The sequence below is a fragment of the Malania oleifera genome, chromosome 5 (genome assembly GCF_029873635.1).
Source record: "Malania oleifera isolate guangnan ecotype guangnan chromosome 5, ASM2987363v1, whole genome shotgun sequence".
Lineage (NCBI taxonomy): Eukaryota > Viridiplantae > Streptophyta > Magnoliopsida > Santalales > Ximeniaceae > Malania > Malania oleifera.
The window spans coordinates 109,923,030-109,947,306 of record NC_080421.1 but is presented as its reverse complement, the minus strand read 5'-3'; the positions used below and the strand labels follow the sequence as shown (position 1 = coordinate 109,947,306).

The window sequence follows — 24,277 nt, the reverse complement described above, 5'->3', positions numbered from 1 at the left end:
AGTTTCAGGAAATCTCAGGAACTCGACTCTGTTGCCCGTAGTGGTCTCTCTAGTCGAGCATTTGGTCTCTCAATAATTCTTTCTTCAGGCAGCTTCAGTCTTTGGACCTAGTCGCCATAAAGGGTCACTGTATCGAGGACTTGGTCGAACCTTCCAGTTGTTCTATTTCAGGCTTGAACCTTGGAGGTTGCATCTATTGCCTTGGTCACCCCTGTTGGTAGCTAGTTGCTTCACATGGTCGAATAAGATCTTCCTTCCTTAAATGCGCTGAAGCTCTAGGGACTTGGCTAAAGTCTGACTTGAGCTTTGAGTGTCTCAAATATTCCCTTGGCTTCTCGTAATGCCTAATTTTATGGTTTTTAATCTGTTTTCTCTGAAACACGAACGAACGTTGCATAGCTCTGAAATATGATAACAAGGGTTTGTATACAAAATAAATGAGGATAAACAAAGGTAAATGAAGGTTTAAAATCATACATTTTAGGGACTCATCATCTTCTTCTGTCCTCCATCTCTAACTTTACAACATGGTATCAGAGCATTAATCAACTCAAAATATGTTTTATCACAACTGTTTCTTTAGATACTTTGTTTTTTCGTTTTTCTTTTATCTTCCCTTAAATAATTCTCAAATCTGATTATGGTTGGTTTGAGAGTCGCTTGGGGACCCTTTCTCATTGTGGTTTGTCTATGCAACATCCTTGATTGGATGCTGTCTATTTGTTATGGTTTGCTGATGTGAAGCAGTTATGCTCAGTTTGGGGTATACTACCTGTGTTGTTCTCTGTTTTTACTGGTATTGAGTCCATTAATGATTTTTGATTCCCCCTTATGTGTTGATCCTCTAGTTCCTCCTGTTGTCCCTCTCCAAAAATCTTTTGTTGCTTTTCCAAACCCATCATATACATACAAAGACAAACAATTACGGTTTTAAAATGCAGGCACAGAAAACACTACCATTGTGCAACCACTTCTTTTCCCATCAATGTTTCGACTTCTAGTTCTGGAGATCTATTCTAGTGTGACTTGGATTTGCCTGTTGCTCACTGGAAAGGTACTCGAACATGTACACGGTCCTTCGTTACTTATCCTATTACTCTTTATGTTTCAATTCTTCACCTTCCTAGTCCTATGTATTCTTTTGCCCCATTTATTTCCTTTGTTTCTATTCCTTCCTCGCATGTTGAAGTGCTTGCTAACCTTGGGTGGAAGCATGAAATCGACGTTGAAATGGATGTTTTGACCACTCAAGGGACATGGGACTTGGTGGACCTACCTCGTGTTAACTTTGAATGGTCCTTATATAAATTGGATGAGAATGCCTTTTTATATGGAGATTTTCAAGAAGAGATATACATGTTAGATTACCGCTTTACCTAAAAGCTTAAGCTGTTAGGTTGTGAGCCAACAATGTATACGAAGCTTTAACACTCTCCCGCACGCACAACCCGATAACTCGTGGAGAGATAAACACACAATAACGACAACATGTGGAGAGAGAAACACACAATAAATAACACCCCATTACATGGAATAAATATTTTTTTTAAAACATCACACACTAAACGCAGGCACAAAGACTAGAACCCAGGACCTCCTAGTAACCTGCTGTGATACCATCTTAAACCCCCACTTTACCTAAAAGCTTAAAGTGTTAGGTTGTGGGCCAACAATGTATACCAAGCTATAACAATACATGGAGCAAACTCCTAGTATGTTTCTGAGGGGCAGGATGGTAATGTAGATTGCATGAGGCCATTTAGTAGTCCCTTTATGCCTAATTTGACAAATCTAGTGTGGTGGTCTCTACATTTGGCTTCATCTAGTGTTATTATGATCATCTGATCTTTATCTAAAAAAAGCGAGTGTGGTACTTCTAGTTTATGTTGATGATATAACTAGAGTGGGATTGTAGATGTTAAGAAGTGGCTTCAAGCTAAGTTTCAATTCAAGGACCTGGGTACTTTGCGTTACTTTCTTGGTATTGAAATTGTAGTGTTTAGGAAAGGGTTGAGTTTGTCTCAGTGAAAATATACCTTGGACTTGCTGAGTGAGACTGGTTTGTTTGGAGCTAAGCCAACTAATACTCTTATAGATCCTAACATGAAGCTGTCTAGGGATGTTGAACCAAAATTTGAAGACAAGTGTCAATATTGGTAGTTGGTTAGGAAGTTGATCTACGTCATTGTCACTAGACTCGACATATCTTTTGCTGTAGGGGTGGTGAGTCAATGTACGGAAAATCTCAAACAACCACTCTAGGTTGCTGTTTGTAGGATTTTTCGGTATCTCAAAGGCACTCCCAAAAAAGGTATCATATATAAATGTAATAAAAATATTGAGATCATGGGGTACTCTGATGCAGATTGGGCTGGCTCTGTTGATGATTGAAGGTTTACTACTGGATACAGTACATTTATGGGAGGTAATCTTGTTACTTGGCGTAGCAAGAAACAAACTACTGTAGCTAGACCTAGTGCTGAAGCAGAATATTGAGCTATGGCTCATACTATGAGTGAGCTTATGTGGCTAAGATTTGTTATGTCTGAGATGGGGTTTTTAATAGCGAAGCCAGTGGATATGTTTTGTAATAATCAAGCTTCCATTTATATCGCTAGCAATTCAGTATTCCGTAAGAGGAGGAAACACATTAGAGTTGATTGTCATTTTGTGAGGGACGCTACATTGAAAAAGGTTGTGAGGACTCCTTTTGTGAAATTTGCAGATTAGTTAGCCAATGTTTTCACAAAGCCTTTATGCCTACCTTGTCTAATGGCTGTAAGTTTGTAACAAGCTGGGGTTGGGTGATATTCATACGCCTCCAGCTTGAGGGGGAGTGTTGGAAGAGAATTAAGTTATTTTAACAATTAGGTTGTGTTAGTAGGGTATTTTTGTCCCTAAAACTTTTTTATGGTTAACATATAGAGGGCAAACTTGGAATTGTACATAAGTCTCCAGGAAATTTCCTCCTACGTCTTTCTCTTTCTTTTTTCTTTTCTTTTCTTCTTTTCTTCCTCTCTTCTCCATCTCTAACTTTACAACACCTTAGTTTGTATATTCTCAAGTTCCCTTTAATCTGGTGTCAATTAGTAAGATTACTAAATCTATGAATTGTTTAGTAACATTCTTTCCTGATTTTGTGGTCATTTAGGATTTGAAGATGAGGAAGATGATTGGCAGAGGACGTGAAGCTAGTGGACTTTACCACTTTGAGCCACTATCTTCTTCTATCACTTGCACTGCTGTTGCCAACCCTATTCCAAACCAATTGTTGACTAGGTCATCCTTTGTTGGAAAAGCTAAATCAACTAGTTCCTACTTTGAGTCCTATGTCTAGTCTTGAGTGTGAGTCTTGTTAGGAAAGCATCTTTGTGTTCCCTTTTCTTCCTAAGTTAATAAATAGACAGTAAGCCCTTTCATGTTAGTCCATTCTGGTGTTTGAGGTCCTAGTTGACATTTTGATAATTTGTATTTTTTGTTGATGATTATTCAAGGATGACTTGGCTTAGTTTAACAAAAGATTTTTCTAAGTTATTTTATATCTTTTGTGCCTTTTGTTATGCAAAGACTCACTTTGGTTTGCCAGTTCCGATGCTTTGAAGTGATAATGCTAAAAAGTACTTTAGTACCAATTCACTACTTATATAATTTAGTTTGGTGTTGTTTATTAGTCATCTTGTGTCCACACTACAACAAAATGGGATTGTAGAGAGGAAAGTAGACATCCTTGAAGTCTTTTGCACCTTACTTTATTAAAGGCATGTTCCTAAGTGTTTTGGAGTGATGCTAAGCTCATTGCCTGCTATCTTATCAATAGAATGCCATCCTTTATTCTTGGTGGTAAAATTCCCTATGTTGTTCTCTTTGCGAATGCTCCTTTGTTTTCTTGACCTCCTCATATATTTAGGTGTGTCCTTTGTCCACCAGTTTACCCCCAAGGGGTGGATAAGTTGGATCCTCGTGCTATAACATGTGTCTGTTTGGGCTACTCATGCACTCAAAAAGGGATATTGCTGTTATAGTTTTACTTTGAATCAGTTTTTTATCTTTTCTGATGTTACCTTCTTTGAGTCTACACTATACTATTCTTAGTCCTTGAGTGCTTTGTACCTTAACGAGTCACTTCCTTTTCTTAATCTCCCATATTCTAGGTTGTTGTCTCTGCGCAGTTATGCACCTGTGTCCTTATGTAGTTTGAGCCCTTCTCGTCATCTCGATCATCCTAACTTGTAGGTGTATTCAAAACGGTGGCTCAAGGGAATAGGGTTCCCTCCAGCTTCTACTGCTACGCCTTTGGTTTCCTTGTTTGATGATCTCATTTCCAACGATGTTGATTCTCCCGTCATCACTGTTTAGAAAGGTAAACACACATGTACATAACATCCCATCTCCAAGGTATCTTAAGGCTTAAAACATTTTCTATAGACTAAGTTTCAAACTAAAGATTTGGGACCATTGAAGTATTTGTTGGGTATAGGAGTATCTAGATCTTGTGTGAGACCGTTTTGTGACAGAGGATGTATGCTCTTGATATTTTGGATGAGACTGGATTGTTGGGATCCAAACCTATTTATACACTTATGGGTCTTAAAACAAGCTAGTGCTAGATATGGGTGATTTGTTGCCTAACCCAAAAGAGTACCGAAGATTTGTTGGAATGTTGAGTTATCTCACAATCGCTCTCTTTTGCAAAAAATGTTGTGAATTAGTTTCTTGATTATTAGAAAACAAGTCACCCCGCCCCCGCCGCCCGCCCGGGGGGGGGGGGGGGTGGGGTGGGGTTGCACTTGTGGATCCTAACAAGAAGCTAGTGCTTGCTAATTTGTTCGCTAATGCTTCGGAGGGTGCTCATGCTAATTCATTTGTAAAAGTTAGGAGCATATGATATTTGTGCTCCGTCTTGAGGGAGGAAGTGTTAATGGTTAAGTTGGTCATTTTTAGCATTATTATTATTTTCTAGTTCCATGTTAATAATTTTGAGTTTGTAAGGGTATTATGGTCATTAGTATGTATTTGACATGTACTATAAATAGAGGGAGAGACCTATTGTTGTGATTAGATTTTCCATTTTACCTAATATCTCACCAATTTAGCAGTCAATAGATGAGCTAAGTTAACACCAAGCAGTTATATTTATTTGGAAATTCACGTACAAGATTATTCCACACTGGGATAGCTCTTGCAGATGAGCTTGTTCATCCCTAACACTGAACAATAAAGTGAATAATCCAATTCCAGTGTTATCTTGGACTTCTTTTTGTTTAATGTTTACTAATGTTATTCTTTATATTTATCCCTTAGTATAGCATCTTTGATTTTGTTACAGAGATCAAGTTTCTTATATTTTATTTCAGTTATAAATCCATAATACTATTTTGCCTAATGACTTTTTTTGATCCTCGTCTCCATTTACAGTTACAAAATTTAAATTTCATAACATTGTTACTTGTTTTTGGGGGGTGGGGGAGGGGGTTGAACCTTACGTTGCTGTCAATAATTTATTATACAAATGTTGTTTCTTGAGCTACCATCAAATATTAAGATGTTTTTTTTTTTTTAAGTTTTCCTCTTTTTGTGTTTTTTCTTTTCTATTTTTCATTTTAGTCTAATATTCAAGAATTGACATTTTTGTGCATATCATTTGCAGCAACCAGCCCAATGTACACAAAAGTTTGCCATATACACATTTTAGAACTTTATATTTAGTGATCTTTGACTTGTGAGTGAATATAGATTAATGCAAATATCAGCGTACATGTTATCCAGAAAAAATAAATATCAGCAGAATCCTATCATAAACAAAGCTGATTTCCGCTTTATCAATTAAAGTCCCAAGTAGGTGAAAATGTGAACCAAACTCTGAATTAGGCCATTGTATCTCTCTGCTGCACTTCTTTCAGTCTTCTTATTGTAGGAGATTGTGATTATGTATTCTACGGCTATTACACAGTAGGCCAATGTATTTTCCCTTTGTGTGCATAATCTCTTTCACTTAATTTAGTCTCCTATAATAAATATTGTCTGGTGAAAAAAAGCCATATGGGGCTTGATCAAGTGCTACCTTTTATGATTGTTCTTCTAATGTAGAACTTAAGATAATAAAGCGAACGTGAATTTTTGGTGAATCGTGCATTGACCTGGTTAGTTATTACAAAGTTCCATTCGACTTAAGATAGTGAGATGACTCGATATGTACATTTGAATCTTGCATCAGTTTGGATGCATTTATACGAATCATCGAAGGTGAATGATAACAGCCATATGGCTCGGTCAAGTGAGTCATTTATGCTTGTTTTTTTCATTGTTGAACTTCAGATACAATGATTCAATGTGGATTTGTGGTGAATTTTGCACTAACCTGAATACATTTATGTCAGTCAAAGATTTCCAATTGTATTATATAAATTTCCTTTTTGACTTTTTATTTTCAACATGGACTTTTTGTGAATTTTGCATTGGTCTGAGTACAGTTATATCAGTCAAAGATCACAGCTTATAAGCTTTCAATTTTTTTGGCCGAGTGAAATTTCATTCAAGTAATGATTATATGCCTTAGTGTTATTATGAGTGAAAGGTCATACCAAGGGGTTGATATCAACACCCGCACAGGTTGGACGTTCCAGAGGGGATGTCCTAAGATTATCTTTAGGTAGAGACTGTACATCCAACGCAGAGCGGACTTGGTTTTTAGGTTAGGGCGACGGCGTGGGGTTGTCATCAGAAAAGGGAGATGAATTCAACATTCAGAGGGGGCTATTGGCCCTGCACTTTGCTTAGGATGTCAGTTACAGAGAGTTGATCAATAATAAAATAATTATTTAGAAAAAGTAAATGCTTAAAGATGAAATTTTTGGAAATTTCTTTGGAGTTGATGATACATTTATTTCTTTTGATTGCAATTTTTTTTTTAATTTAATTTTTTTTGAGAAAAAGAGAGAGTTATGGCCAAGGTACAAACATGAATGAGAGTTCTATGTCATAAAGCAAAAAATTATCATTAAAAGTAATGCAATTGAAAATTCTAATTTTAGATTTTCAAATGAATTAAAATTCCAAGAGCACTTTTTGATTGGAATTATGACTTGCTGCGGTCTTAAATTTTGATTTCGACTCAAATTTCGAAGCTCCAAAAATATGGAAAGTTTGACGGAAATTTTGATTCCGATGTCAATTTCGATATCAATTTGAATAAATAACGGAAATTAGTAGTAAAACATGGAATTCTTTGTGAAACTTTAGAAATAGTTCATAGATATAATAATGTAAGTTTTAGGGCTAATATATTGCAAGTTAAGATACATTTATGTTGTGTATGAGGTGGAAAAGTTGTAATATAGTATGTGTGAAAAATATATTTGTAAACTAATGTACATTATACATATTCAGTTAATAAAAATAAAATTTATTAATTATTTAAATATTATTTATTATACAAATAATGAAAATTTAGACATGAATGGTTAAATAAAATGTTGTTGTAAGTTTATTTTTTCATATAATTTTAAAAGCACTTGTAATAATCTTTTGTTTCGATAAAAATAAATAAAATAAATTAAGAGAGAAATTTCACTCAATCCTAAATCTCTCATTTGAATTTCGAAGAAAAATTTCATTGTATGGTTAAAATTTTGACAACTTTCATTAAAATGCCGAGATTTCGGTAAATTTTGGATGATTTGTTGAGATTTTGATAGAAATTATGTAAGACGGATATCGACTGTCATTTTGATTTTGAGAGTGATGGAAATTGAAAATTTCGTGGAAATTTAAGACTACGCTTGCAGCTTTGCTTGCATAACACAACACAATTACTACTAGGTTGTTCATTCCTTGGCTGTTTTATTGAGTCGCCAAATAAATTTCATGTAAGATTTTTGGATGAGGACTGTGAGATGATATTCATTTCAATTGAACTGATCTTAATCCCAGTTTAGTTGAGGGCAGCTATGTGAATCCTTTTTCTCCATTATACTCCATCAAGGGTGTGTGTGTGAGAACCTGAAGTTGCCAAATGTTTTCGTACTACACCTTGATGCATTTTCCCCCTTGAGCTGATTCTCTTCATTTCTTCTACTTGAGACAAACCATAGAGGTTGTTCATTTAATTCGTTCTACTTCTACCAGCTTAAAATAATTTCAGCCGAAGATTGTCAGATTAGAACCATTACAAAGATCTCCATCAATGAATGAAGTGTGATGGGAGCAATGAGAGAGAGGAGAGAGCCAGAACAGAATTAATAGATATGGTTGATAAACATCACAATGCGTTTGCTAAAATATTATTTCTTTAATTGTTTTCCATTATGCATCCCCCGTCTTGTGTGTAGTATTAGTGGTGGTCATTGAAGGTGCTCATGCTTAATGAGGTGGGGTTGTCTTAGCCGTTAATCTCTGCGTTATTTGAACGATATTCTACCTAGGAATAAAAGAGTGTCAAAGGAGCATGTTTTGTCATATTGGCTAGCCATGATAACCATGTGCCCTATTTGAAGAAATTCAAAACTTACACAATTGGCTAGTTAATTTTTAGTCTTTGTTTAGCACCTTAGGTCAATATCTGAAAGTGATATAGTCGAAACTCATGACCCTAAATTACTTTTTATGGGCTTCAACGTAGGATTTAGTGTTAAGTAGCTTCTACCTTGACAATGGTGACGACCAAGAGGTCTGTGATTATGGTACCCTAGACTGAGGAAACTTTTTCATTGCATGTAACATAAAAAAGAAATAAAAGATTGAAGGCCTGTTGAGTGGAGTTGATTGTATGACTGAGGAGAAGATATATTATCATTATTTTATTGTTGAAGGGATCTGCATAATTGTCTGCAATAAAATGCTTTACAAAGGCACTATTATTCGCTTCCGACTTCTGTTCAGTTGTCTCTTGCATCTTTAATTACTTTCCGACTATTAGTTGATTCATTTCCTTTTTATAATAGTCGGTTTGTTTGTTTGTCATGCATCCGTTGACATGATCAGCTACACTGCTTTTTTTCATTGATAATCAGATTCCGATCTCTTATAAATTCTTATTAAATAGTACCTCTTATCATTGTAATAATTTGAGCATCATCTTAAGATTAATTTATGAACAGAACAACAGCTTACCAGTGTCTTGAACCCACTTCATCTCAGACTTTAACTTGAAACCAACTCAAGGATGTCCTTGTACAGAGTGGACCCATTTCTCCAGTATGCCTCTGAATCTGGACGGCATTCTTGTGAGTCAAACTCCTAGCGGTAATCTGAGCTTGAGCTTTGAGACACGTTCGCTGGTCTCTTTTCATATTAACCAAGTAGAATAGAGTCATGGCTTAATCAAACCTTGTCTTTTTAGTTTTTGTTTTTATTCACCAGCTGTTATCAATCATGTGGAAATCCAAGGTTTGGGCTTGGCTGGATTTGGACTGCTTCTGCAGTGAAAACTTGGGCCAATTGTTAGTTACTGGCATTCCAACACATGGAACCAGTTGACCTTGATACAGTTCCTAGAGCATCATCATTATGCACCTGTGGCCATTTCATATATTATTACATAAGATTACTTCATTCCCTAGCCTTATTTGTTGACGAACGCAGTTGTTCAAGCCAAATCCAATGCAACAAATCATGATAAACAGCCTAACCCATGTTTATCTTAATCTGTGTATGGCTTTGTTGGTCTCTTCCCCAAAAATTGTACCCTGAGTAATTAGAATATGCTCTGGAACATCTTGTTTTTCCTTGTTTAGATTTTTGTTTTATTGAGTTCCTTTTCACTTATAAAAAAGTGGAAGAAAAGATGGTTGTGAAACATGTGTCGAGAGGTAAATGGGCTTCATATAGTACCGTAAAGAAGTGAAAACGAAGACAAAATAAAAAATAACCGAAATAAAAAGTTTTCCAAAAACATACTAGCATAGCCTTTGTAAATCAAACTACCCTAGTTTTTTTTTTTTTTTTCAATAGGTATTTTTTTGTTTCCCAAAATATTAGCACGTAGAAATAGTACATGAGAACAACAAACTATAGATTATTTCTGATCATGTGCCAAACAAAGATAATTGGCTGGGCACTGTGAATGGCTGGCAGCCTGGCAAGCTGGATGAGACAGTTTTTCAAGTGTTTAATGAGTTTATCCATGAATTACGAAATTTGGTACACTTTTTAGTCTTTTTTCTTGCTAGGTGTCTTCTCCTTATTGCTCTTCTTCTCACTGATTTTGGTAAATGGTGTCTTTTTCATTCGGGTTGATTTGAATGTCATTTCTGAATGAAACAGCTGCTAATGACAACAGGGTTTGGACGGTCCAGCTAAGAGATCTCCTTCCCACTCACTCTTGAGATCTCTCCTTCTATCCCTCTCTTCTCATATGATCCTTGACTGTTATTGAGCATATTCTTCCAAACCCTAAACCCTATGAGCCTACACCTATAAACCCTATCCCATGAGTCACCGTTAATTGTGAATGAATTAGAATCCCATCTTTAAGACTCAACCCCAATTTCTGATTCACCAAACACTTCATCAATGCTTTGCTTCCTCGTCCTCATCACAGTTGGGCTGTTCAATTGACACCTGGAAATGGTGTGAAGGGTGAGTGAGGACATCATTTATTTATATATATATATATATATATAACAAAGCCATCCCAATGGAACATTCAAGTCACAAAATATTGTTCTCTCTCTCTCTTCTTCCCTCTTCTTTTTATTTTTATTTTTATTTTATTTATTTTATTTTTATTTTTTGCTTTTGCTTTTGCTAGCTTTAAGGCTTTCACTTATGTTGTGCTAAAGGGAAAATACCACAATCCTCCAATAAGGAAGGAGAAAGCTGAACAGTGGTACGCCCATCATAGGGGCACTTGGACTAGCCTGATGATTCACTATAAACAGAGGGGGAGGGGAAAGGGGGGGAGAGGGGGTTGCCGATTAAGAAAGGTCAAAATACTTGTGATAATGGGTTTCTACGATGGGCAGGGATTGATAGAAACCAAGTGAGATCTCTGCTGTCACAAATCACTAAGACTATTATATGTATAGTGGGTGGAACGAGGTCCTTTTGTGAATCTTGATGCATACATACCTTTAGCATTCTCTAATAACAAGACACAGATGACAAACCCAATGATTGTTAGTTGGTTTGAGCTCATCCAAATTTCTTCTTAGTTTTTTGCTTCTTGCTTTTTGTTTTTGAGGATTTTTTTTTTTGGGTAGGGGTAGGATAAGTTTAGTACGTAAGAATGGAAATGCAATTGGTAACTCTATTTTTACATGTTTGGTGTACAATATTTTATTTCACTATTTGGTTCATATCTAGTACACAAGACTTTGGGCAAACATGACATTAGATAATGCTATGTGAATGATTCGGCTAAGGTGGATAACAGTGAACCCTTCATTTATTTCACTATTTGTATTCCCACCTATTTGTACAGTTTTGCCCCCATCAAGTTTTTGAAAATGGCACCATCTCGTGAAATTTTAAAATAACTAGAGAATCCTTTATTCTATGGAGTATGTGTATGAATGCTTGTACAATATTTTCTTTGTGTTTGTACATAAGTAAACATGTACTAGGCAGGATGAGCAGACTTACATATGTTTAAAATCAAGTATAGATGAGCCAAGTCATGGTAGAGTTTAGCAATGTTCCAGTTATATTAGAACGTGCTTGAGTAAAGTTACCTATTTATATTTGGTATTTAAAATAGTTAAAAATATTATCAATATTAAGTTAACACATGAATGTACATATGTATATGCATAAACATAATAAACCAAACCTTGAGTCTCACTAAGTGGAGTCAGTTACATGAATCCTTTTTCGTTAATTTGTAAGATCATAAGTAATTTTCTTTGGCAAATTTAGGGTTATTAAATCCTTACTAGTTTATTTCAAGTTAGGTCTACCTATACACTTTTTACTAGCTCACAATAACTAGTTCACTCCTCACTAGTGCACTAATTAATTTATGTTATAGATGTCCAAACCATTTGAGTCGCCCCTATCTTATATTTTATAAGAGTTACACATAGCTCATTCTTTTGCATATCAAATGTTCAATCTCCCTTCACACGATATTTAATATGCAAAGAGAGACAAAAAAAATTGGATTCTAGAAGCTTCCCCTCTTCAAAATAGTTATTTGAGCTCTCAACTAATAAATATAATTCCTCCAATTATGAAAATCAATACTACTTTATTATATTAAAGAAAGTCTTTCAAGTCAAATAGAATGGAATTTAAAACCCTCTTTAATAATTAGACCATCTAAAAAAGAATCCTACAAGATCTCAATAGGATTTCAATTTTTTTTTTTAAATAGTTTATTCCAATCATGAAAAATCATTTGAAAAGGGATTGCACGATTAGAGCTTGAAAAATTTAAATCGATCTTTGTCTCAAATTTAAAAGAAAATAGATGCATATCGGAGAGTGGAACACAAAATATCCGACCAACTTACGGGAGCACTGATCACTCCAAAATTTCATATTCCAAATTCAAATGTTATTTTGGTCATGTACATAATTTTTTCTGAGAATGTCACACTAGAAGGGAAAAAATTTACTTCTGAATTTGAAATTCATAAAGTGTGACAACTAGGAGGAAGGAAATTAAAAAGTTTGACGATGGTTTGTTTCCTTGCCGTGTACACAAACGGGGCCTTATGCTTGGTTCTCTCCAGTCTCCAACGTGTGTGGTCTTAGAAATACAGACAGTCTGCAGTCAAAGGCAATATGGTGGATGAGGGAAAGGGATGGCCTTAGAAGTTTGGGTCAAAGACGCTTCACAAACTTTATAAAATGCAAAATGGACTGACTGTTGAAATAGTAAATGGGGACTATTGTTGAAATTAATGATATTTTTTCCTTTTTTTTTTTTTTTTTATAAAAATTTTGGTGTTTGGTGATTGGTTCAATTTAGAGATTTTTTTTTCCAGTTAACCGAATTAAACGAATAAATTATAAACATTAATACATAATATGTATTTACTTATTTAGATATATATATATATATATATATATATATATATATATATATATATATATGTAAGTTGAAAAGACATCATAGTTTCAGTTAATAGAAATAGTCAAAATAAAATTCAGTCAGGCAAGGGTTCAGACATATCCTTTAGTTCTGTTCTATAGTGATTTAAAAAAAATACAATTAATTAAATAATTAATGAATAATTATTATTAATTAATAATATAATATAATATATTAATATAATAAAATATTATATATATATATATATATATATATATACATTGAGATCCTTCAGGATTATTTCTTGAAAGCAAAAGGGACCCTTGCTGTGCAGCCCCTCTCTCTCTCTCTCTCTCTCTCTCTCTCCTCCGACCATCTCACTCTCTCTCTTCGATTTCTCTCCGTTGGTAAGCCGGATTGAAAAACGAACACCACCATGGGGTTCTAGGGCCGATCCTTGTCAATTTAACAGGAGCGTATTTTAAGTTTGGGCTTCCTAGGCACTACTCTAAGGTTAGGGTAAGGATAATAAAATTATATTAGTTAATTATTTTTAAAATTTAATAAGTTATTAGGCGTGTCTGGGTCTAGGAAATGTGAATATGGTTATTGTTCTAGGGTTGAATTAATTAAACTAGGATTTATGAATAAAGGGTTTTGTGCGAACGTTGCAGGCATCATGTTAGGTCCCTCGTGGGTGTATTTTCAGTAATCAAGTAAGTGGAAGAAATTATATCAGGTATTATGGGAATCAGTTGATTAATTTAAAGCATGAGAAAATGATAATGTTGTGAAAGATTTTCTAATGTATTCGGTATTTGAAAATACTGGTTTTGGAATATTATATATTTATTTGAGTAATTACTAATTTATGAAATATTATTTAAAATTTGTGTGACATGAGTATTAGTTTTGCTACCATATATTTAACACGTGGAAATTTTTTATGATGAGATGTAATTTATACTGACAGATATTATGAAATGATAGAATATGATTTATACTGGCTTAGGAGAAATGTGATGTATATAGACATGATATTTTTTGATACTGAGGAATGTGATATATACAGACAAGATATTTTTAATATTGAGATTACTGAGGAAATTTTGAAAATGAGAACCTTGATGGACTAGTGATGTATTTGAGAGCACGGTACCATTGTTAGGAAATGAGTCAGTGCAACCACACTACTCGGTAAGAGTGTTGGTATTGGAAGTCGATTGGGCATGCAGAGAGATGTTGATCGCCCCTGAGCCCGGATCGGCCTGCGGTGGGCCAATCGTACTATAGACAAGGTATGTTTTGATTTAGCCTGGTAGGCCAACCATGGTTAAGTCTTGCATTCGGGCCGTACAATCTGGTTATATGGGGTAATTACATGACGATGATGTATGGATGTCTATTCAGGTTGGTTTCTCATTACAGACATGATGAAATTATGTTTACAGGCATGTTGGGTTTTGAATCAAGGAAAATGTATTGAGCACATATATATTTTTGAGAAAAATATATGGTTGCAAATGTGTGTGTGTGTGTGTATATATATGGATATGGATACATATTTCATGTTTACTTAGCTATATTACTTATTAAATGAACATGTTTTGATTTATTTAAACTCATGTTGCTACATACTGACAATAATTTATTTTATCTTACTGAAAGATGTTTCACTCCTTCATATTTTAACATTTCATGAAATCTAGAGAGACGAACTTAGAGAGCTTCGGACAGGGTTAGTAGTTGGGTTGGAAGATAGTGCTGGTGCGACACTAGTAAGTATATGTATATGGATTTGCTTAGTAGTACCTTGGGCTGTAAAATTACTTGATTTTTGAAAAACATGTGTATATATATGATATGATGGTTCTAAAACTTTGGTATTGTATTTGGGGTTATGTATATGTTTCCGCTGCATGTTTTATTTGAGTTATGGTATCAGAGAAATATGAAAAGAAAAAAATATGGTAGGAATTTCGGGGCGTTTCGGGTTCAGTTCGATTAATGTATATCACTAATCGAAACTTTTTAGCGAACTCAGTTAATTCATCGAATTCACCATATCGAATAATTACACATCCTAACTTTTAACATAAAAAATTTTAAATTTTGATCACGAAATGCCATCATTATCAATTTTTTTTTTTGGAATATAAAAATTATTATACATTTATAATGGCACGTGCATGATAAGCATGAGATAGACTGGTCACGTGAGATGGGGGTTCATGATTTGGTGAATCAACATTATGAGCATGATTGGTGGCTTGGGATTTGTGGAAGTTTCCTAGAAAGATAAAAAATTAAATTGATTGGGGGCATAGCATTTGTACATAGGGGGGATATCTTTCAAGATTTGCATCTCAACTCAAAACGCCATTTTAATTTATTGCTGTGAAAGTTGAAAACTTTTTATTACCCTTCCTCCTTCCCTCTTTTTGACCTAGAGGATCACCCACTACCAAACAACTTGATATCAGCATATTCCATCCCTTAGCTAGATTTTATGCTCTCTTCCCTCCACTACTATATTAATTGGCAAATTTTTATTTTTATTTTTATTAGGGCACGGGGTACTCAATTCGATCTCTTGAAATTTGAAAAATAGATGCCGATCTTTCTTCTTTTTAAGATTTAGAGATTTACATCTATAAAAAAATAAATTTTTTTGAATATTTTTTACTTTCAAGAATCTTCTGAATCTCTTCTGGAAGATAAAAAAAGATGTAAATCTCTTGTAATAATTGTAGAAGTAATGAGTCTGTAAAACATCGAATTTGCGAGTATTGACTTTGAATCTTAGATTTGGATTTAAGTGGATTTGGACAAATTTTGGTATAATGTTATATATTACATTTTATCAAAATTCAGTATAAATTCAAATCCAAGACCTCGCCAAACAGAGGGTGAGTGATCCAAAACTCAGATTGTTATGAAATTACGTCGTAAGCTTATGCATGGGTAGATATAACAACTACGAGGAATGGAGAAATCCAAGACCTCGCCAAACAGAGGGTTAAGTGATCCAAAACTCAGATTGTTATGAAATTACGCCCTAAGCTTATGCATGCGCAGATATAGCAACTACGAGGAATGGAGAAAAATCAAAGGAAAAAAGAAGATTTCTTTGTTTATTTATTTATTTTTAAAATCTGTTCTAAACCCTCCATGTAAATTTACTCTTTCTTTCTCTTTTCTTCTTTTAAAAAATCAGTACGTGATTTATTTATTAATGCAAAACACAACCTAGAAGATTTCTCTCTCTCTCTCTCTCTCTCTCTCTCTCTCTCTCTCATATAAATATTGAGCAATTCTAGTAATTGTAGTGACGTTTAGAGAGTGACGGAAGCTTATGAGCTGTAGCTAGTCTTGCTCATTCTCTCCACGGAAGAGTGACCCAAGTAGTCATCATGGGGAGTTGGCTTGTATACATCACCAGCTCTTACAATTTTAATTAAGATTTTTTATGCCCGTAACATCCCTTGTGAATTATTGCAAGTTGGGAGTACAGCAATTTTTCATTAAAAATTAAAGTTCGTTGAGTGGATTTTAAGATGGTGTATATATACATAAATCATTTAAAATATTTTTAGGCACTTTGCAATTTTTTTTAACTAAACACTCAAAGTCAATTTTTCTTTCTAATAACTTTTTGTAGAGGAGGGCTAAATATTTTTGAAACGATATAAAAAAGTTCGTTTTCATCAATTCTTTCTTCAAAGGTCCTTTTAAAAAATCACGGGAGACCAAAATCTTGAGATAGGTTAGTGTTATTGTCTGACAAATTACGACAAGAGATATTGCAATAATGATTCAGCATTAATGAATTTAATAAGTTGGAAAGATAGTTTAATAAAAAAATAAAAATTAATAATAAAAAAATAAAATATATTATACACACAATCTTTATGTACATCTAGAAGTTCCATTTATTGTCTATGAACTTTACATTACGTTTTCAAATTAGTGAGTAAAAATGTGCAATGTATGGGATGTGATCATTTCCATTAAATTCTTCTTGCCTTTGTTGGCTCTTTTTCCTTCAAGCTTCCCCTTTTTGAAGCAAGAAAAGGAACTTTTCCTTCAAAATATAAAGGAAAAAAATGCCATTCTCTCATCATGCAACCAGAAAAAAAAAAAAAAAAACAAAAAGCCTTCTCCTATTATATATACCTTTGTTGACTGTAATATTGTAAGATGTCTGTATGAAATCAGGCGAAGGAATATTAATACCTCTTAAAAGAAGTTTGCGTAGGAATGTTGATATTATGTGTATTGTGTTATAAATATTCTCTCTTTGTAAATGCTAATGACTATACTATTTAACATTGGAAGATGTTTGGGTGGAATATGACTATTCACCATTGCGTGGGCCAGATCAAATTAATAAGCGAAAGTCTCCTATAGAATCAGAAAGAAAGTATACAATTACAGATTAAAAAATTAATAAAAAATTAAAAGCAATTAAATAAAGTATTGTTGGCATTATTTAGGGAGAATTGACTTAATAATCTCCATTTTTATTAATAAGTGTAAAAATTGAATGCTCTCTCTGTAAATAAACTTTGATTTTATTGAATCATGAATTGAGCAAAATACTACAACGATACTTGATTGAATACATACCCCAGCAATTTATATACAAGAGCTGGTAAAACAAAACAGAAAACAAAAACAGATTTCCACCCTTTTTGGAGGGAAAAATAGTTACAAGCTTACTCTACAACTATTTATAGTTACAAGAGTTATATCACAGCCTCATCTCCTCAAGCCACGTGTTAGCAAATTCTTCATCACTCATGTTCTGTTCTTGGATTATATTCTTGCCCTTCACTGCATTGATATCACCAGCATTAGTATTTAACTTGTCAAATTTAACCCCCCCCCTCAAGAGTAAAGCTCTTGCTGCTAAATCATCCATGATATACTCTGGATATTCAATTTGATGAGCAAAAATATTAATCAATCCAAACTTCTTAACCATTCCAACATAGTTGTCTACACCAAGTGCTTTAGTAAAAATATCTGCTAATTGATTCTTGGATGCAACAAAAAAGGTCTTGATCGTACCATCTAAAAATCTGTTTCTAACAATGCGACACTCTGCTTCTATGTGTTTTGATCTCTCATGAAACACTGGATTTGCGCTATGTGCAATGCTGTCTGGTTATCACAGTTAAGAAAAATTGATTTCTCATGCTTCACTTGCAAATCTTTTAATAAAAATAAAATCCAAGTTACTTCACAAGTGGTGCTTGCCATGGATCTATATTCAGCTTCAGTTGAAGATTTTGACACCATTGATTGTTTCTTTGATCTCCATGATATCAAGGCATTTCCATGAAAAACACAATATCCAGTAAGTGATTTCCTTGTATCTGGACATCCTGCCCAATCAGCATCACAAAATGCTTTTAATTGTAAATCTGAATCATTAGGAAAAGAAATCTCTTGTCTAGGTGTTCCTTTAATATATTGTAAGGCTCTTGTTGCAGCCTGCATATGAGGAACTCTTGACTTGGCTAAAAATTGACTTAGCCTGTTCACGGCGTATGTGATATCAGGTCTGCTGAGTGTCAAATACATCAATTTACCTATGAGCCTTCTATACTTGCTTGAATCTGATAGAAGTTCACCATCGTCCTTTGATAGCTTCAACTATTGTTCCATTGGAGATTTGGCAGGCTTACAACCCATCATGCTTGTTTCCTTTAAAATTTCTAAAGCAAACTTTCTTTGGTTTAATCTTACTCTCTTCTTGCTTCTAGGAATTTCAAGTTCTAACAAGAACTTAAATGAGTCAAGATCCTTAATCCCAAATTTAGCATCCAAAACAGATTTCAAAGTTGCTACACAAGTGGGATCATTTCCTGTGATGACCATGTCATCCACATAGACCAATAAAGCTGTTAAAAAAGAACCTTTAGCATGAATAAAGAGAGAATTATCAGCAGTAGACTACACAAAACCAAGTTGCTGAATAGTGTTTGATAGTTTTGTATACCATTGCCTTGAAACTTGTCTCAAACCATAAAGAGATTTAAGTAGCTTACAAACAACAAGAAGAGTTGAATGTGAGGAAGAAGAAGTAACTGAAGTCCCCCCCTTATTGTGAAAACCAGGAGGCAATGACATGTACACTTCTTCATCTAAATCCCCATGTAAAAATGCATTATTAATGTCTAATTGGTGAATAGGCCAACATTTAACAGCTGCCAAAGCAAGAAGGACTCGAACAGTGACTGTATTAGCAACAGGAGAGAAGGTCTCAAGAAAATCAATGCCTTCCCTTTGTGTGTACCCCTTAGCCACAAGTCTTGTCTTATATCCGTTAACTATTCTATCAGCATTCAACTTAATCCTATACACCCACTTACACCCAATAGGAGTTTTACCTGGAGGTAAAGTGGTCAACTCCCAAGTATGATTATGTTCAAGGGCTTGAATTTCTTTGTCCATTGCAACTCTCCAAAGAGGATTATAACAACTTGAAAGAAGGATTGTGGCTCTTGAGATGATGTGCTGATTGCCAACAAATATGACTGATAACAAGGCACCAAGTGTGAATAAATGAGCTCATCAACCACATCATAAGGTGCACCAGAAGGATGAGAAATAGCATGAGTAGTAGCACAAGCATAATCTTGTAAGTAAACTGGTTTAGTGGATTGTCGAGATGATCTTCTGAGAGGTGCTGATGGTAACTTATGAACTGATAGAGAAGCAGGTTCAGATGTGACTGAAGTAGGAACTATAGGAGTAGTAGGATTAGAAATTGTAGGAGAGGAATCTGAGTGGAGAGGAGAAACTTGAACTGGAATAGGACCATGAACAAAATCTAAACAAGTAATAGACTCATCTTGTATAGTAAGAGGAGTGACAAAAAAAAACATTACTTGAGCTGGAAGATGCAAGACCATCAACTTCAGGAATTGAAGTAAAAGGGTCTGAAATTGGGGCTTTACCATCAATGAAAGGAAATATGTGTTCATGAAAAACCACATCTCTAGATATGAAAATTGCATTTGTATATAAGTCTAAAATGTTGTAACCTTTTGTGCCAAAAGGATAACCTAGAAAGACACACCTCCTTGCTCTTGCTGCAAATTTGGATCTATTATGTGCAAGAGTAGATGCATAACAAAGACATCCAAAAATTCTTAAATGATCATAGGAAGGAAGATTGCCATAAAGAATCTCATAAGGGATTTTGTGAGAAAGAGGTGTACTAGGAATTCTATTAATCAAATATACAGCAGTTAACACACAATGTCCCTAAAGATGTAAAGGTAAATGAGAATGAAACATGAGTGACCTTACTACATTTAAAATATGTTGATGTTTCCTCTCTACAATTGCATTTTGCTAAGGGGTTTCAACACAGCTTAAATGATGCAAAATTCCTTATTTAGCAAAGAAATAACTCATGATGAATTCAGTTCCATGATTAGTTCTAATGATTTTTACTTTTCTAGAAAATTAAGTTTCAACCATAGTACAAAATTGTTCTAATATGGACTGAGTTTGTGATTTGTGTTTCAACAAATAAACCCATGTACATCTAGAGCAATCATCGACTATAGTGAGAAAATATTTGCAAGAATCAATGGTAGATACAGAAAATGGACCCCAAGAATCACAATGGATCAAATCAAACCAATTCTTGGAAATATGTAAACTTTCATTAAATGGTAATCTTTTCTGTTTGGAAAGGGGACAAACATCACAAAAGAAATCTTCATTTGAATCACCAATATGTGCATTATTTGACTTGAGTAAATTCAACTTAGCATTTGATGGATGCTCCAACCTCAAATGCCATATATGTGGTTGAATTTTATTAGTAGAAGAAACAGCTAAAACAGAAGAAGAGACTGACTTGCTATCTTCTAGCAGGTATAAACCATTGCTCTTTTTACCCAGACCAAGTGTGCTCCAATGAGCAAGGTCATGGATGAAACACAAGTTACCAAAAAAAAAAAAAAAAATTAAGGCAACACTGAATAGATTTAGCAAGTTGACTAATTGATATGAGATTAAAATTGAATGATGGAACACAAAGAACATTGTATAAGATGAGATTTTCATTAATTTTGACAGTCCCAATATGTGTGACTAAGGCTACCTCACCATTTGAAAAATTCACATGAGAATTCAATGTAGCAATTATGGTGCTGAAATAAGACACAGAATGTACCATGTGGTTAGTAGCACCTGTGTCTATGACTCACTTAGCATATTCAAAACAGGTTCCATTAACCAGTTTAGCTGAAAAAATGGAATGAGTTAAATTTGGACTGAAAGGAAGATTAGAAACAATACCAGGCATGGTTTCAAGGTAATTGTTAGGAGTTTGAGGATAAGATGTAGTGGCTGATACATCAGCAGTAGCAGTAACACCAGCAGATGAACACATATCAGCAGCTCCAAAAACCAAATTAGTCAATCCATTACCAGTACTCACATTGGTTGCAAGATGATTTTTACCAGAGTTACATCTAGCATTGAGGAATGTCAATAATTTCTCACACTGAGCTTTAGAAATAGGACATTAAATCGAAACATTCTTAGGTGCTGTTCCAGAATTGCAACTAACCTGATTAGCACTTGGTCTTCCTTTAGGTTTATATCCTGGTGGATAACCATGTAATTTGTAATATTTATCAATCGTATGTCCAAGCATATTGCAGTGAGTGCATAAAAGACTCTCTCTTTTATTATTTCCTTTGTTCCAAGTAGAACTACTAGAGTTACTTCCCTTCAAATTTGCATACATTGCCATTGAATCAGGCTTTGCAGTCTAAAATCCTCCATGTACTACATTCTTGTGAGACTCTTCTTGAAGAACCAAGGCATAAAATTTTGCTAATCAAGGGAAAAGGTGGCATCAGAATTTGAGTCCTTATATTCTCAAAATTCTCATTCAAACCCATCAAAAACCTCAGAGCATAAGTCTTGTCATGAGAAACATTTAAAGCTTTGATGGCTCCACATGTACACTCTGGTAATGGCTCCATATTTAGCAGCTGATCCCATAGTTTCTTGAATCTTGTATAATACTTAGTAACTGTCATATGATTTTGAGAAATGGTAGAAATCTCCTTCTGAAGATTGTAGATCTTAGGACCACTACCCTGTGAAAAAAGTTTTTGCAATTCAAGCCACATTTCTTTGGCAGTTTGATAGTACATTATGCTACTCAAGACATCAACATGCATGGAATTGATCATCAATGAAATCACCATTGTGTTGCAACTTAACCAATCTTCATAAAGAGGAGATTCTAGACTTGGCTCAACGATTTTGCCATTAATGAAACCTATCTTCCTTTTTGCAGTGAGAGCTAATATCATAGCCCTTGACCAAGAGTGATAATTCTTCATTCCAAGCAGTGGTTGTGTAACCAAGATATTACCTGGTTTTTCATTTGAATTCAGAAAATATAAATTTGAAGAATTGGTTTCAGTGGTCGGTGGAGTAATACGATTTGTTTGATCATTTGATTCGGAGGATGCCATGGATGATGCTCCAGAACTTGATTGAAAATTCGAGCAGAAAATGAAAAGAAATTGGCTAGGAAATCATTGATTAGCCCAAGCCCTAAACCGAAGCTCTGGTACCATGTAAAAACTGAATGCTCTCTCTATAAATAAACTCTGATTTTATTGAATCATGAATTGAGCAAAATACTACAATGATACTTGACTGAATACATACCCCAACTATTTATATACAAGAGCTGGTAAAACAAAATAGAAAACAAAAATAGATTTCCACCCTTTTTGAAGGGAAAAATAGTTACAAGCTTACTCTACAACTACTTATGGTTACAAGAGTTATATCACAGCCTCATCTCCTCAAGCCACGTGTTAGCAAATTCTTCATCACTCATGTTCTGTTCTTGGAATATATTCTTGCCCTTCATTGCACTGATATCACCAGCATTAGTATTTAACTTGTCAAATTTAACAATAAGTTATATTAGTGTGGCATCATGAAGATACTCATTCATTTTAAAGTAGAAGGAATGCTTCAATTTGCATTAAGACCCTGAAGTTTTTTAAAATTTCAATGCGGGCATATGCCTCTAATGGCCCTTCTAGAGATTTCCGCTATCCTCATCTTAATATCCATAGTTGATAAGCTTTGACAAGTTCAACTTTAATAATGCCACAATGAAATCTAATCTAATATCTATTATAGATAAAATTGAGATAAAAATTCAAAAGGGTTTTGTTACATGTCACATTTTTGTTTTCTCTCTTTGTGTGTGTGAGCATGCATGTGCATGTGTGTGTGTGAGTGTATGCGTGATAATTTAATTACCCTACAAAACTCTTTCAAGTGAAACAGTGGAAGATTGATGAGAAGAAGGTGTATATCGAGTTGAGCACTAATGCTAACATGAGCTAAAATTTACAATTGTTTTCTATGAGAAGAAAGGAAAGCATTGAGCAATGATGCTAGCATGGGTTCCAAACTACACTTGTTTTTGTTTTAAAAGTGATAGACCCAAAAGTTTTCTTATCAATTATGCAAACATATACATCATTATAAATCCTAAGTTGTCTCTTCCTTTTTGATGAGTTAATAACCTTGTTTAACTCTTTTAAGTTAAATGAATAAAATATTGATGAGAAGATAAAGAATTGAGCAATGATGTTGGCATATCTAGGTTAAAAATACATTTTTCTACGCTAATTTTGGTGGATTTAAAATATATTCAATGGGATAATATGCACAAATTGAAAAATGCACTTGTATAGGAAAAGAAATGTGTACATACTTTTGAGCACAAGTGACCATTGATTGCTTTTTAAAGTTAAGAGACACGATGAACACAAGTAATAGTTGATATATAGTAATTATAGTATTTTTCTATGAGTTCAATAAATGTATTGCTATGAATGATAATATTGGAAAGCAAGAAATAATTAAATTTATCAGAAAAATTTTGAAGAAGGAAAAACTAAAAAGCAACTGTTAAGCAATTTTTTTTTTTAAAAAATAAAATTTGGTGTGCGTAAGTATTGTTGGATTCTTTTGGAAGACATGGTTGATGTATTTTGTATATATTTATTGAGTAAATTAGATATCTATTCGTCGAAGTTCTACTAGAGTATATAGTACAATCTAAAATTTAAATAATGACATTTACTTTGAAAAATGACAATTTCATATTTGAGCAGAAATGATCATTAATTGCCTTAACTTCCATTAAGAGACTTGACCAACATAAGTACTAGTTGATAAATAACAACTATAATACTTTATTATGAGTTTGATAAATATTGCTATAAA

The 24,277-nt window shown here is 34.1% G+C and overlaps 1 protein-coding gene across 1 annotated transcript; it reads right to left on the bottom strand.

The window, feature by feature from the left end:
- Window positions 1-21,762: 21,762 nt before the first annotated feature.
- Window positions 21,763-22,494, bottom strand: LOC131156121 (uncharacterized). The gene has a single exon (XM_058109569.1). The coding sequence runs from the start codon at window positions 22,492-22,494 to the stop codon at window positions 21,763-21,765; it is 732 nt and encodes a 243-aa protein (XP_057965552.1).
- Between the last annotated feature and the right edge of the window lie 1,783 nt (window positions 22,495-24,277).